Raw genomic sequence first — 13,009 nt, 5'->3', positions numbered from 1 at the left:
CAGCGTTTGGAGGCTTAGGCTATTGTTCTTCAAGTAAGGCTGGCTAAAGCAAAAATAAAAAAGCATGCATATAACGTATCTGGCTGGGTGAATTACCATGTCATAATGTCGAGTCGAAAGAAAATTCCGCGAAGGGAAGCTCAGCTTAATGAGAGAGCCGGGTGACAATGCATCAAAGAGCAGTTGTGTTCTCCAGCGCTTTTGCTTAGTTGGGGACAATGTGAATCTGATAGGTTGCGCTCAGTGCTACATACAATTCATTCTGTGATACAGAGAGATCTTTCACAAGCACACACCCTTTATGCGCGGCAGCTGCATAACCTCAGGTCTCCATACGTTTCCATGAAAGGATCTGGGAAAGGATCTTTTTGAAGAAATGACAGGCAGGGTAAGGATTCAGGGTCACTTAGATGCACCTGCCCAAGCCATCTGCTTACACTGGTGGTGTGGAGGGTGGGGCTTTATGGGAACAGATGCAACATGTAGTTTGGCAAAAGGATCTGAATGTTTAAATAAGACAGGCCAGTTCTCCATACAGTGGTACCCCGCAAGACGAATGCCTCGGAAGACGGAAAACTTGCTAGACGAAAGGGTTTTTCGTTTTCTGAGGTGCTTCGCAAGACGGATTTTCCAAAGGGCTTGCTTCGCTAGACGAAACAGCCCTGCCTCTCCTGTCATGGCGACGGTCACTGCACGCACGCACGCTCGCTTCCCCGTTCCTCCGGCTCCCTCCCACCTTCCGGCTGCCGACTCCTCCGGCTCCCTCCCACCTTCCGGCTGATGGCCGACCTTCTGGCTGCCTCACGCCGCTGCCCACCACCCTCGCACGCTCCTCTGAGAGAGCCGTTGCCGCCAGCAGCCAGCGTTGCAGCCGGAGTCGCGCTCCTGAGCCCCGCCGCCCTCCAGCAGCCGCGTCGCGCGGTGGCCACAAGGCGCGGGTGAGTCCGAGGTACCGGCTGCGGCAGCTGCCCTGCTTCTGCCCGCCCCTCCCCGCCGTTGTTAGTGTTTAACTGCAGTGGTGCTTCGCAAGACGAAAAAACTTGCTCAACGAAAAAACTCGCGGAACGAATTAATTTCGTCTTGCGAGGCACCACTGTATATATATTTTTTGCAAACTACAGATTTGAGGAATTATGTCCGTCAAATGCTCAATCTAAATTGCACTTCCTTTCATGTGGCATAATGAAAATACTCACAGGAATTTATGCCAGTACTTACAATTGCTTATAACTCCTCCAAGTGGATCACCCTTGAAATCAAATTCGATGTCCATGTACTTTCCCTGCAAAGAGAACAGATTGGGGGAGGAAACTTGCATGAAACAAAAGAGGTAGCCTGACATTTTCAAGCCGTCCTTGGAGTTAAATGTCCTACGAGAAATTCCATTGTCCTGAAGTGTGTATATTTAAGTGTAAATGACTTCTAATCATCTTAAGATTAAGATCTCCTGAGCTGCACTATAACTGGGTCAAACCAAATAATGAATGCTAATTTATTTTTAACCAAGCAAAGGAAAGATCTGACAAGCTCATAAGAGCCAAGCTATTAAATTAATTTTTGCTTGCAGGCCAGATCACCACTATATCAACTCGGCAAGAAATTTTTAACAACTGCAACAACAACAACAACAACCATAAAGTTAATATCTGGACATTTACTGAAGGCACTTCAACTCCCTGCGACATTTACTGGTGCAAGTCAGTTTCCCCAATATTTTCCTCTGGGCCTATTATCTTAAGATTTACCGGGAAATCTCACCATTTGCAAGTTCCTGACATTTCTTTGCCTACCTCTCACACACAGCTGACTAGAAATAAGGGCAATTACTGATGTTGCAAGGTCAGATGAGAGTCTTTTGGAAATTTGGCCAAGTAAAGAACTTTGAAGAGGATGAAAGAACAATGCATCTGAAAGAAGCATTTTAAAATGGACAGGCTACTGAAAAGTTTTCAAAATCCTGACTCTGCATGGGTGTACAGTTGGCCAGTTAGAAGTCCCATCATATCTAGCATAGCAACTGGCTGCTGAGCTCCAAGGCAGGAGGAACTGTTTATACCAGGCACCCCCAACCTTCGTCCCTCCAGATGTTTTGGTCCTGTTAGCTAGGGATCATGGGAGTTGTAGGCCAAAACATCTAAAGGGCTGCAGGTTGGGGATACCTGGTTTATACAGACCAGAACATCCACATTACATCAATGCACAGCCACTGGGAGGAGCTACGGTGGCAATGCTAACTTTTTGTCCTCCTTTATTAAATACAGTGGTACCTCAGGTTAAGTACTTAATTTGTTCCGGAGGTCCGTTCTTAACCTGAAACTGTTCTTAACCTAAAGCATCCCTTTAGCTAATGGGGCCTCCCGCTGCCGCCGCGCCGCCGGAGCCCGATTTCTGTTCTTATCCTGAAGCAAAGTTCTTAACCTGAAGCACTATTTCTGGGTTAGCAGAGTCTTTAACCTGAAGCGTATGTAACCTGAAGCGTATGTAACCCGAGGTGCCACTGTATTTGGGGGTGGGGCTAGGATTCCTCTCTACACCAGCTATAGGAAACCGTATGCCCTTGAAATGCTGTAAGACTCCGACTCCCATCAACCCCAGCCAGTATGGATGATGGTCAGGGATAATGGGAGTTGTAGTCCAACAACATCCATGAGCCAAGAGTTCTCCAGCCCTATTACCAGGGAATGGGGAAACTCCAGCCCACAAACTTAAGTAGGCTCACCAGGTTTGTGGACCAGTGAGACTGTTTCCACCAAGCCACACTCACCTGCTGTATGCCATGGTTTGTTTGCCTGCCCTACCCCAGAGACTCCAAACTATAGAGCCTTGAGGCAAGAGCAGGGCTGGAAGGAAAACACTCCCAAGGCTATGTGGCTCCCCTGGCACTTTGCTCCCAACTCTGGCCGGCAACAGGTTCCTTTCTTCATCCCACTCTTTCACTACAACCCCTCCTTCCCAAACTAGACAACTTTGCTCCACGGCAGCTACTGAGGAGGGGGACATTTAAAGCCCCTGCAGCTCAGCTCTCACTACTAACATCTGAAATAGAATGAGTAAGAAAGCGCTGGAGTTAAATGAATTGGGCACAGTGGTACCTGGGTTAAGTACTTAATTCATACCGGAGGTCCGTTCTTAACCTGAAACTGTTCTTAACCTGTAGCACCACGTTAGCTAATGGGGGCCTCCTGCTGTCGCTGCACTGCCGGAGCACTGCCGGAGCACAATTGAGCGCTTTCGGGTTGCGCTTCACGGCGGCCCGGAAGTAACGGAGCGCGTTACTTCCGGGTTTCGCCGCTCGCACATGCGCAGGTGGTCAAAATGACATCATGCGCATAAGTGGCGAAACGCGACCCGTGCACGTGCAGACGCGCTGTCGCGTCCTACGTTCTGGACTACGTTCTCCGGAATGGATCCCATTCGCATCCCGAGGTACCACTGTATTTATAATGTGGATATAGAGGGGGGGGGTAGATTTACATGGCAGTTAATGAAAAATAATAATAAGAGAGCATTCACATAGGTAAAACTGGCAATGTAAAAAAAAAGTTCAAATTCCTAAAGGTGTAGAAATTCAGTGAGCTTTTATTTAACAGTCAGTGCTCCCATAAGAAAAGTTGTTTGCCAGCAATTTGCAAGTCATAGCTGCAAAGTAATTAGCGCCTCCAGTGCTAAACATCGGATCTGCAATGCACTTGGTGCCCTGGACTCGCAGGGCTAGTTTTCACACAATAATCGCTGATCCTGGCAACCTGGTGTTTCCTCATGCATATGCTTTTGGGTCATGCCTGCCTGACCCATAGTAGGGACTCGGAGACCTTGCTTCTCAAAGTCTCCCTTTTCTGACCTGAAAACCACACAAGCTAAGAGGACAGATCAATCAGCAGCAGAAACGGTCCAGCATGGCTCATAAACACCATTTGTACACACAGAACCCCTCTCTCTCTGGGATAGCTCAGTTGGTAGAGCATGCGCCTTAATCTCCAGGTGGTGGGTTTCAGCCCCACGTTGGACAAAAGATTCCTGCATTGCAGGGAGTTCGACTAGATGATCCTGTTAGGATATTTCTGTTCCACCTTAAAAGGGAGCAGGATGTTTGTGTCACAGCCTGCGTATTTCCTGTTTCACAGGATGTTTCTGTTGTGTCTTTGCTTTCGTTTCTCTCTCTATGCCTGAACACTGAAGCAGGCAGTCATGTTTTTCGTTGTTCTGACCAACGCTGAATAAAGTTGTAAATATGCTCTCCTGAGTGCATCTTTCGCTGTACATTATCTGCTGATAGAGCCTGCATCGGTTCTGGAATGTGGCAAGCTATTTCTGGAGCTCGTGTCGCTAATTGCTGATACTGCGTGTCTACGGGAGATCGATGGACGTCCGGAGACGACGTGGAGTCATGATGGACTTTGTCTCCCTGGCAGTATCCCAACAGATCCTAGTGGTCCCTTCCAACTCTACAATTCTATGATTCCCTGACTGAGGATGAATCACAGAGTGCCCAATTCATGGCATCCCTTGACTCTCGACAGTTGACATCCCTTTCAAACTGCTAGGTTGGCAGAAGCTGGGACAGAGCAACGGGAGCTCACCCCGTCACGGGGATTCGATATGCTGACCTTCTGATCAGCAAGCCCAAGAGGCTCAGTGGTTTAGACCACAGCACCACCCGCATTTCGTATACTACACAGACTCTCAAAAGTTATGGAATAATGCTTCTCTCCCCATAACCCAGGGGTCCCCAAACTAAGGCCTGCGGGCCGGATAAGGCCCGAGGGAGTACCGTATTTTTTGCTCTATAAGATTCACTTTCTCCCTCCTAAAAAGTAAGGGGAAATGTGTGTGCGACTTATGGAGCGAATGCAGGCTGCGCAGCTATCCCAGAAGCCAGAACAGCAAGAGGGATCACTGCTTTCACTGCGCAGCAATCCCTTTTGTTGTTCTGGCTTCTGAGATTCGAAATATTTTTTTTCTTGTTTTCCTCCTCCAAAAACTAGGTGCGTCTTATGGTCTGGTGCATCTTATAGAGCGAAAAATATGGTGATTTATCCGGTCCATGGCGACCCTCGCCACCCTCTCTTACTGGTGCTGCGCTGCGCAACTGCCCCCATCCAGGTCGGAGGAGCACCGGAAAGAGCTTGTGCACATGCGCAAGCATTATTTGCATATGCGCAAGCATTATTTCTGGTGCACATCCAGGTCGGAAGAGGCCTCTGCACATGCACCCAACTATTTCCGGTGCTCCTCTGACCCCAAAGTGCGCCAGAAATAGCGTGTGCGAACGCGTATGGGCACACGCTCCCTCGCCCTCCGGCCCACCGCACAATCGGTGCTGGAGACACAGGCCCAAGGCATGGTAAGTTTGCTGAACCCTGCCTAACCTTCTGAGGTTCAATACTGCCACCACAGCTTCTCTCCCTGCCTTCTGACTTTCTTCCACATCAGACAGCCTCGTGGTTGTACCTTACTACAGTTTATTTACTTAGCAGAGACTTTACATAAGGGTGACAGGCATTACTATTTACAATGACAACAGCAGTAAGGCCCTGTATAAAATAAAAACAGATTATGGACAAGCCACAATGCTAAGAATTCAAACCATTTCAGAAGAACTTTCAGAGGATTTTCAAAAGCTGCAGAGAAGCAGGGTTTTCACCTAACCTGCAACATTTCCCACTTAAGGTTGTCCATAGCCTTTCTATTACAAATCCTGGAATATTCTGCATAGGCCTGACAGCATTGTCCTCATTTTCCATGAATTCATTTTGCAACATTGAGGATTCAAGGTCACGGTTAGGTGAAGTGGTTACGGCTTTCACTCTCCTGTTCAAAACATTTCTTAGAATGCCACAGAAACGATTTCTGCCTCGCTTTCAGAAACAGCTACCTGAAAATACAGCTACCAAACAGCATTCAAGTAAAACAAATCTGAATATGCCTTGATCCAACATTCTTACACCATAAACAGAACGGGAGTTTGGGCACAGAAAGGCCTTGGGCAAGGCTTTAAATGCTAACTCTGAATATAAAAAAGAAAAGAAACAATTGTGGAACATTAGTTCAACATTCCATTGTCATCTTTATGATTCTGGTAGAATCCATCAACCAATAGAATTTGTGTGCCTTCCATAGATATATAGATACACCTGTACTTTGGAATTCTTTTGCCTATTGACATTATGAATTATATTGTTTTAGATGTCTGCTAAAAACTTTTCACTTGTTTGTTTCTGCAAGCCTACCCAGACATGTAACCTTTGTTTTCAAAACATTTTAATGATTTTATCTTTGTTTTACATACATGCAATAGCTTTAGTTGGACTGTGGATTTTAGCTGTGTTTATCTCCAATTCTATCTGTACACAGCTTGGAGAGCTCTTTGGTCAAAGCAGTTTATAAATCAATCAATCAATCAATCAATACTTACAAATCTTGATGAGTTGTCATTCCTTACGGTTTTGGCATTTCCAAATGCTGGAAGGAAGGAAGGAGAAAAAAGTAAAATATGTTTTTTAAAAGCCAAGTCAATCTGCAAGAATAAACAAAGACATTTATTGGGGTTGTTGCCAGCTTTACCTTCTAATAAAAAGATAAAAAGGTAAAGGTAAAGGGACCCCTGACCATTAGGTCCAGTCGTGGCCGACTCTGGGGTTGCGGCGCTCATCTCGCTTTATTGGCCGAGGGAGCCGGTGTACAGCTTCCGGGTCGTGTGGCCAGCATGACTAAGCCACTTCTGGCGAACCAGAGCAGCGCACAGAAACGCCTACTTGCACTTTCACGTGCTTTCGAGCTCCTAGGTTGGCAGGAGCAGGGACCGAGCAACGGGAGCTCACCCTGTCGTGGGGATTCGAACTGCCAACCTTCTGATCAGCAAGTCCTAGGCTCTGTGGTTTAACCCACAGCGCCACCCGCGTCCCTTATCCAAAATGAGGGGTGATGAAATCACAATGCAAACCAGAGTTTGATCCTGGCTTGCAGAGTTTTCCTCAAACCATGGAACGAAGGGAACTGCTGGTGGGGGAGGTAGAAAAGTATGAGCATGAGGTCCCCCACCAATCATTCATGTAACATGAAACCATGGTTTGATGTTACATCTGCACCAGCCCAATGCAACACTGGTTCAGAAAATTATTGGGCCATGCATTTTTTTAAAAAAAATGGTTTGTTTATTTTAGTCCCTCCTTCTGGTCCCAGAGCAAGCAATTTGTCACTATTTTTGGTCCTACACTATGCCATTTGGAATTAATGCTTCATGTTATTCTCTGTTGATTAAATTGCATTATGACCTTCCTATCTCCTACCAACTCCATAGACAACCATGGTGGCTTTGTGTACTTTGCCATCAATACATAACCAATGCTCAAGTCAAGTGGACATTTGGGCGGGTGGAAAAATGTTGATTCTGCTGTAGCAAATCTGCATTTTGAGATTTCCCAGGATGAAAGAACCGAAGCCCAAAGGCAGCATGTGTCACTGTTGTTGTTCAGGGTAACTGAAACTATTGTTCTGAAAACTTTATACAGTGCAAAGTTTGCAAGCGATAAATCATATTTCCAGTCTCCGGGCAGCATATCATTAAACATGAGGCTAAACACTGGGATCATTTATAAATGAATGCAGAATCAAACACAAGTGCTCCATTATAAGAGTTTGAAGACACATTCTTCCGTCTCACCATAACTTCATTGTTTCCTGATATTCATGTACAGCAGATACACACCAGATGGAATGCAGAATTTGATCACTTGGTAACGTAGACAGGCAAAATCTTAAGAAGTTTTTGAAGTGTGATTCCAAACAAAGGTAGAAGACAATGCAATCTAAATACGGTTAGTGAATAGCTTCCATTTGAAGCCATTACATCATAATAAAGAGAGTACAGTGGTACCTCGGGTTACATATGCTTCAGGTTACATACGCTTCAGGTTAAAGACTCCGCTAACCCAGAAATAATACCTCGGGTTAAGAACTTTGCTTCAGGGTGAGAACAGAAATCATGCTCTGGCCAGTTTCAGGTTAAGAACGGACCTCCGGAATGAATTAAGTACATAACCAGAAGTACCACTGTACAAGTTAATATTGCTACTCAAATTGTAAACAGAAGGGCAATAGGAAGTATGAAACCATACGGGATAAAAATAATTGTGGGATACTATTAAAATCTACAGGCAGTAAGCGACTAATAGGTTGGCTATACAGCATCATTTTGGAATTCAAAAATGAAGGAACATTTGTGGAAATAGAGCAGAGATCTAGAACAAGATACAGAAAAAATGATATGGATTGTGTGAAAAATCCCACCAAAATTGATCGCTGCTGTTTTGGAACCATGCTCCACATGTGGTGGGTGTGCAAAAAGATCAAAGCCTTTTGCAAGAATTTTTTTGCTGAAATGCAATACCAGTGGTTCCAGGGACACCACAAGTGTGGAAGCAGGACTCTGCACACACATCTCCACAATTCCCATCTTCCTATGCACAACTGGGGGTTGTACATGCAGCTCCCCTGCCTGATCCAGAATCCACAATTAGTGGAGTCAATTTTGAAAAGCTGAAGTCCTGGAGATTGGCTTCTTGACTAGGATGGGGGAAACCAGGGGATATAAGCCAATCTTCTACTCCTCTCCCCAAGAGAAGACCGGCAAAAGCGATGTAAGAATATCCAATGGTGCAGATCCACTAGGGACATCAAGCTCAGGTCAGAGTAGAGTGTGAACAAACCTCTAAAAATCACTAATTCATTTGTAGGAGGTAGATGAGCAGTTACATTTAAATGCATCTGTATAATAAATGTTTGCTGGCTGAATAACCTTTTTTTAAAAAAAAAATTTATTGAATTACAAAAGAACGTGGAATGTCTCTTCCTTTCTTTGCAGATCACAGAGTCTCTTAGTTATGTTCAATGTAAGACAAGGTTGTATCTAGCATAGGGTTGAAGGGAAAGAGAGCTTAGGGGAGAACGTGGTGGGGAGAAGTTGGGTAGTCAACTTACATATTATTTTTCCTTTTTGCAAAATTGGTATATCTGTGAGGTTTTTGTATCAGCATCACTTGGGCAGGTTCTCTTTCTGTTCATTTGTTGGTTTACATTAGGAGGTAGGTAAAGGTAAAGGACGCCTGGACGGTGAAGTCCAGTCAAAGGCAACTATGGAGTTGGGGTGCTCATCTCGATTTCAGGCCAAGGGAGCTGGCGTTTGTCCACAGACAGCTTTCCGGGTCATGTGGCTAGCATGACTAAACCGCTTCTGGCGCAACAGAACACCATGACAGAAACCAGAGCGCACGGAAACACCATTTACCTTCCCGCCACAGCAGTACCTATTTATCTACTTGCACTGGTGTGTTTTCGAACTGCTAGGTTGGCAGGAGCTGAGACAGAGCAACGGGAGGTCACTCCATTCCAGGGATTTGAACCACCGACCTTCCGATTGGCAAGCCCAAGAGGCTCAGTGGTTTAGACCACATCGCCACCGGTGTCCCTTGGTTTACAATAGCAGTGAGAGGAGGTTGGGTGGGGCAGGGCGTGTTTGATTGCCATTGATTAACTTTAGTGAGATTTGTTTGCATGTGTGGGAGGGGAGAAGGGCTGTTGGGTCAAGTTGGCCATATTGATCTATATGCTGTTGGTGGATCCCTGTTATTGCTTTTGTCATTTTGGGCTGTGCATGTAATAAAGGGGAGCCAAGCTGGTTGAATAACTTAAACCCAATAACTGCTGTTTAGAGCTTTCAACTGTGTATTCAGCAACTGTGTTACTACAAGTGAAGTACATACACCAGTATTAGTTACTACTTCCTTACCTTCAAGCACTGGATTGGACTGCAAAAGCTGTTCTTTCACTTGATTAACTTCGGCTCCTTTGCCACAAACAGCCGCCACATAGGACATGACAAGTTTGCTGGCCTCTAAAGGTTAAACAGACAAACAAACATTGCTTTCTAAGCTGAAAAAGATCCTATCCAAAATCATAATTTGGAGGAGAAATCCCCGAATGAACCACGCAGAAATAATGCATTATTCAGGTTTCAAGCCTTATTGTTTTCAGCTTTTATGCTTGACGACACATTGCACTTTTAGCAAAATTGCGCTAAGGAATGAAGGAAATGCCATGGCAAAACCCACACGAGACAAAGTCTAGAAGTCACTATCTCCCGATGCTCCCTGAATGTTGCTGCGGAGGAGGAATACTGCAAAAGGAGGAAGGAGCGAAGGGGGAGAGGGGTGAGCAGGCAGGCGAGGAAGGAATTGGTGGCAGGGAGAGGGAGAAGGATGGGGCTGGGGTGCCCCAAATTTCCCTCTCAAAATGCTGGAGGGTATATAATATGGAGGAGATGATCCACAGAGACTAAGCGGCTCTTCAAATGGAAGCGGGCATGAAATAATTTTCAACACAACTGGACCAGACACACACAGTTCTAGGATTCGGATCAAGAACAGGGCACCCATGCTAATATCCCAGAGTGAATTAAAAGTTCGAAGGTCAGCCACTTCATTCTGAGGAAATCACGCATTACCTGTTTTTCCAGCTCCACTCTCTCCAGTTATAAGTATGCACTGGTCTTTATCCTGGTCTCTCAGAGATCGATATGCCTCATCCGACAGGGCAAAGCTAGGAAAGAGAACACGATAAATTGAGGAGACAGGTAAGCCCCATGTTTAATACACACATCACAGCCTTCAGTCACTTCGGTGAACTGTGAAACATTTCTATCTAGGTCAGATCCATCGGTATTCAGGAGGCAGGAAAAACAATTCCTATTCAAGTCTTGAACACAAGAATTTCCCTGCAGTAGGCTGATAAAGCAGATCGGATGATAGACATTACAAATCAGTGCCACTGTGTAGTTTGGTCTTCTGCAAATCTGCTGAGTATACACAATGTCTGATGGGAGGTTTGTGCAGGCTATACTCCTATCTACAGCCAAAGCAATTCATTTATATAATGCAGAACTGGGTGAAAGCAGCAAGCCTCTTTTTAAGATGTTTATAATGTTTGGGCGTGGGACGCGGGTGGTGCTGTGGGTAAAAGCCTCAGTGCCTAGGGCTTGCCGATCGAAAGGTCGGCGGTTCGAATCCCCGCGGCGGGGTGCGCTCCCGTTGTTCGGTCCCAGCGCCTGCCAACCTAGCAGTTCGAAAGCACATCAAAGTGCAAGTAGATAAATAGGGACCGCTTACTAGCGGGAAGGTAAACGGCGTTTCCGTGTGCGGCTCTGGCTCACCAGAGCAGCGATGTCACGCTGGCCACATGACCCGGAAGTGTCTCCGGACAGCGCTGGCCCCCGGCCTCTTAAGTGAGATGGGCGCACAACCCTAGAGTCTGTCAAGACTGGCCCGTACGGCCAGGGGTACCTTTACCTTTACCTAATGTTTGGGCGTAAATACATGGTAGACAGGATAGACACAAGACATGCCAACTAATATTCTTCTTCCCTGCCCCCTGGGTCTCATCCATGAAGTGAAGCGGCAACCATTGCATATTCTGGCAGAGAGACCTTTCATGCCACTACCTGCTGCCTCAAAACATGGCTTCCGGTGATCGGTTCAGTTGCTGGAATAACATGGTGGCAGACCCTGTCCCAGTTTGCACTAACGCTAAGCCAAACCATGGTTTAGTGGGAACACCTGAGTGTGTGGATCCCCAGGGTGGAGACTGTGGCTGTTGTGCTATTCCTCTGGTCCAGCTGCTGCCATGCTGCCCATGGCTAAACCATGGTTTGGCGTAACATGTTATCCAAATGCAGGGTTGTGTTTTGCCTCCCCCAGATAAACTATGAGTGGTAAGCCAAGAGCAAACCTTGGTTATAGCTCATGGTATATCTGGAGCTAGGCAAGTTATAAGCCTGGGTTCAGACAGCCAAACCAGGACTGAAAAGGAGCGCAGCAATTGCAGTCTTTTCTCCAGGAACTCACTGCTTCCACTAAACCATGGTTTGGCTTTTCATTACATGCAAGCTGAGCCATTATATACTATGATGACAGTTCAAGGAGCCCATTACTTAGAGGCTATTTCCAGAGATATCCACACGATTATCAAAACACATGGCTCTAGAACACAAGAAGTGTCAAGCAGTGTATATAATCTTTTAAAAAGGAGGCATTATTTTCAGATGATGGACAGTGGCAAACACCAAATAATTGCCTGACATCAGGGCAAGCATTTGGTGTTTGCAACTGCCCAACATTTTGGGGACACATCCTGACACCAATGCCTTTATATGTGAGGGGAAGGGAATTTAAGAAGTGTTACTGTGACACAGATTTTCTCTAACACGCAGGAAGGATCCACAAATCCAGTTTTTTATTTAATTGAATATCTAGTCCAAATTGCAACTATGTACACAGGACACCAATATAAAATTTTAAAATTAAAAACAGGTGAACAAGCCTTTACAAAGATGAGGATGCAAAGGTCTTTCAAATTTAAACTGAGGCAATGGTGCTGTTCTTACAGTTATATGAAAAGCAACAAAAGAGCAGTTATTTGCACAACTTTATTTTTCTTACCATTCATAGTTACCATACGTTCTTACCATTCATAGTTATGAAAAAATTGAAAACACAAAACTATAAGTATTAAATGAGAAATTTAAATTTGTAAAATGCAAAACTTTTAAACAATTGCAAGTTGAGTGAAAAGTACATATACTGCTTATAAAAATATGGCTGTCTTTTCCCCAGTCTTCAAGCTAGATGCTTTTCAGAAAAGAGTATCTGGAAATCACATTTAGAAAAATTTAATAAACTACATTTCTTTCACCGTCAGCAACCTTTTATAGTTCACTGAAATACCAGCAACCAAAAACCACTGGCCTAGCTCACAAAAACCCAGTAAGTTGGTGCTTTTGAGTATCGCCATTTATTTGGGGAAACTCCTTGGATACAAAACTAAGACTTTCTCCACCAATAGCCATTTTTAAACTGACCACAATAAGCATTGAGTTCATACCCATAAGCCTCTGCAACCAACTTGCTGATTCACCACTTAGGGAGGCCTGTGCAGTTTCAACCATGACTCAGGCAGG

At 45.2% G+C, this 13,009-nt stretch overlaps 1 protein-coding gene across 6 annotated transcripts in view; it reads right to left on the bottom strand.

Annotated features, from left to right (window-relative positions):
- The window catches only part of MYO1B (myosin IB), a 140,860-nt gene that overhangs the window by 63,376 nt on the left and 64,475 nt on the right, over positions 1-13,009 (bottom strand). For all 6 annotated transcript variants that reach the window (XM_083406587.1, XM_083406583.1, XM_083406586.1 and 3 more), the window contains exons 4-7: positions 10,502-10,596; positions 9,788-9,892; positions 6,416-6,462; positions 1,219-1,282 (exon numbers count right to left, since the gene is read on the bottom strand). In XM_083406587.1, coding sequence (XP_083262713.1) covers positions 1,219-1,282; positions 6,416-6,462; positions 9,788-9,892; positions 10,502-10,596 — 311 coding nt within the window. The remainder of the gene's footprint in view (positions 1-1,218; positions 1,283-6,415; positions 6,463-9,787; positions 9,893-10,501; positions 10,597-13,009) is intronic.

This window comes from Podarcis tiliguerta (assembly GCF_965153285.1).
Source record: "Podarcis tiliguerta genome assembly, chromosome: 1".
In the NCBI taxonomy this organism is placed as follows: Eukaryota; Metazoa; Chordata; class Lepidosauria; order Squamata; family Lacertidae; genus Podarcis; species Podarcis tiliguerta.
The sequence above is the reverse complement of the archived record's forward strand: the minus strand, read 5'-3'. Positions and strand labels throughout refer to the sequence as shown.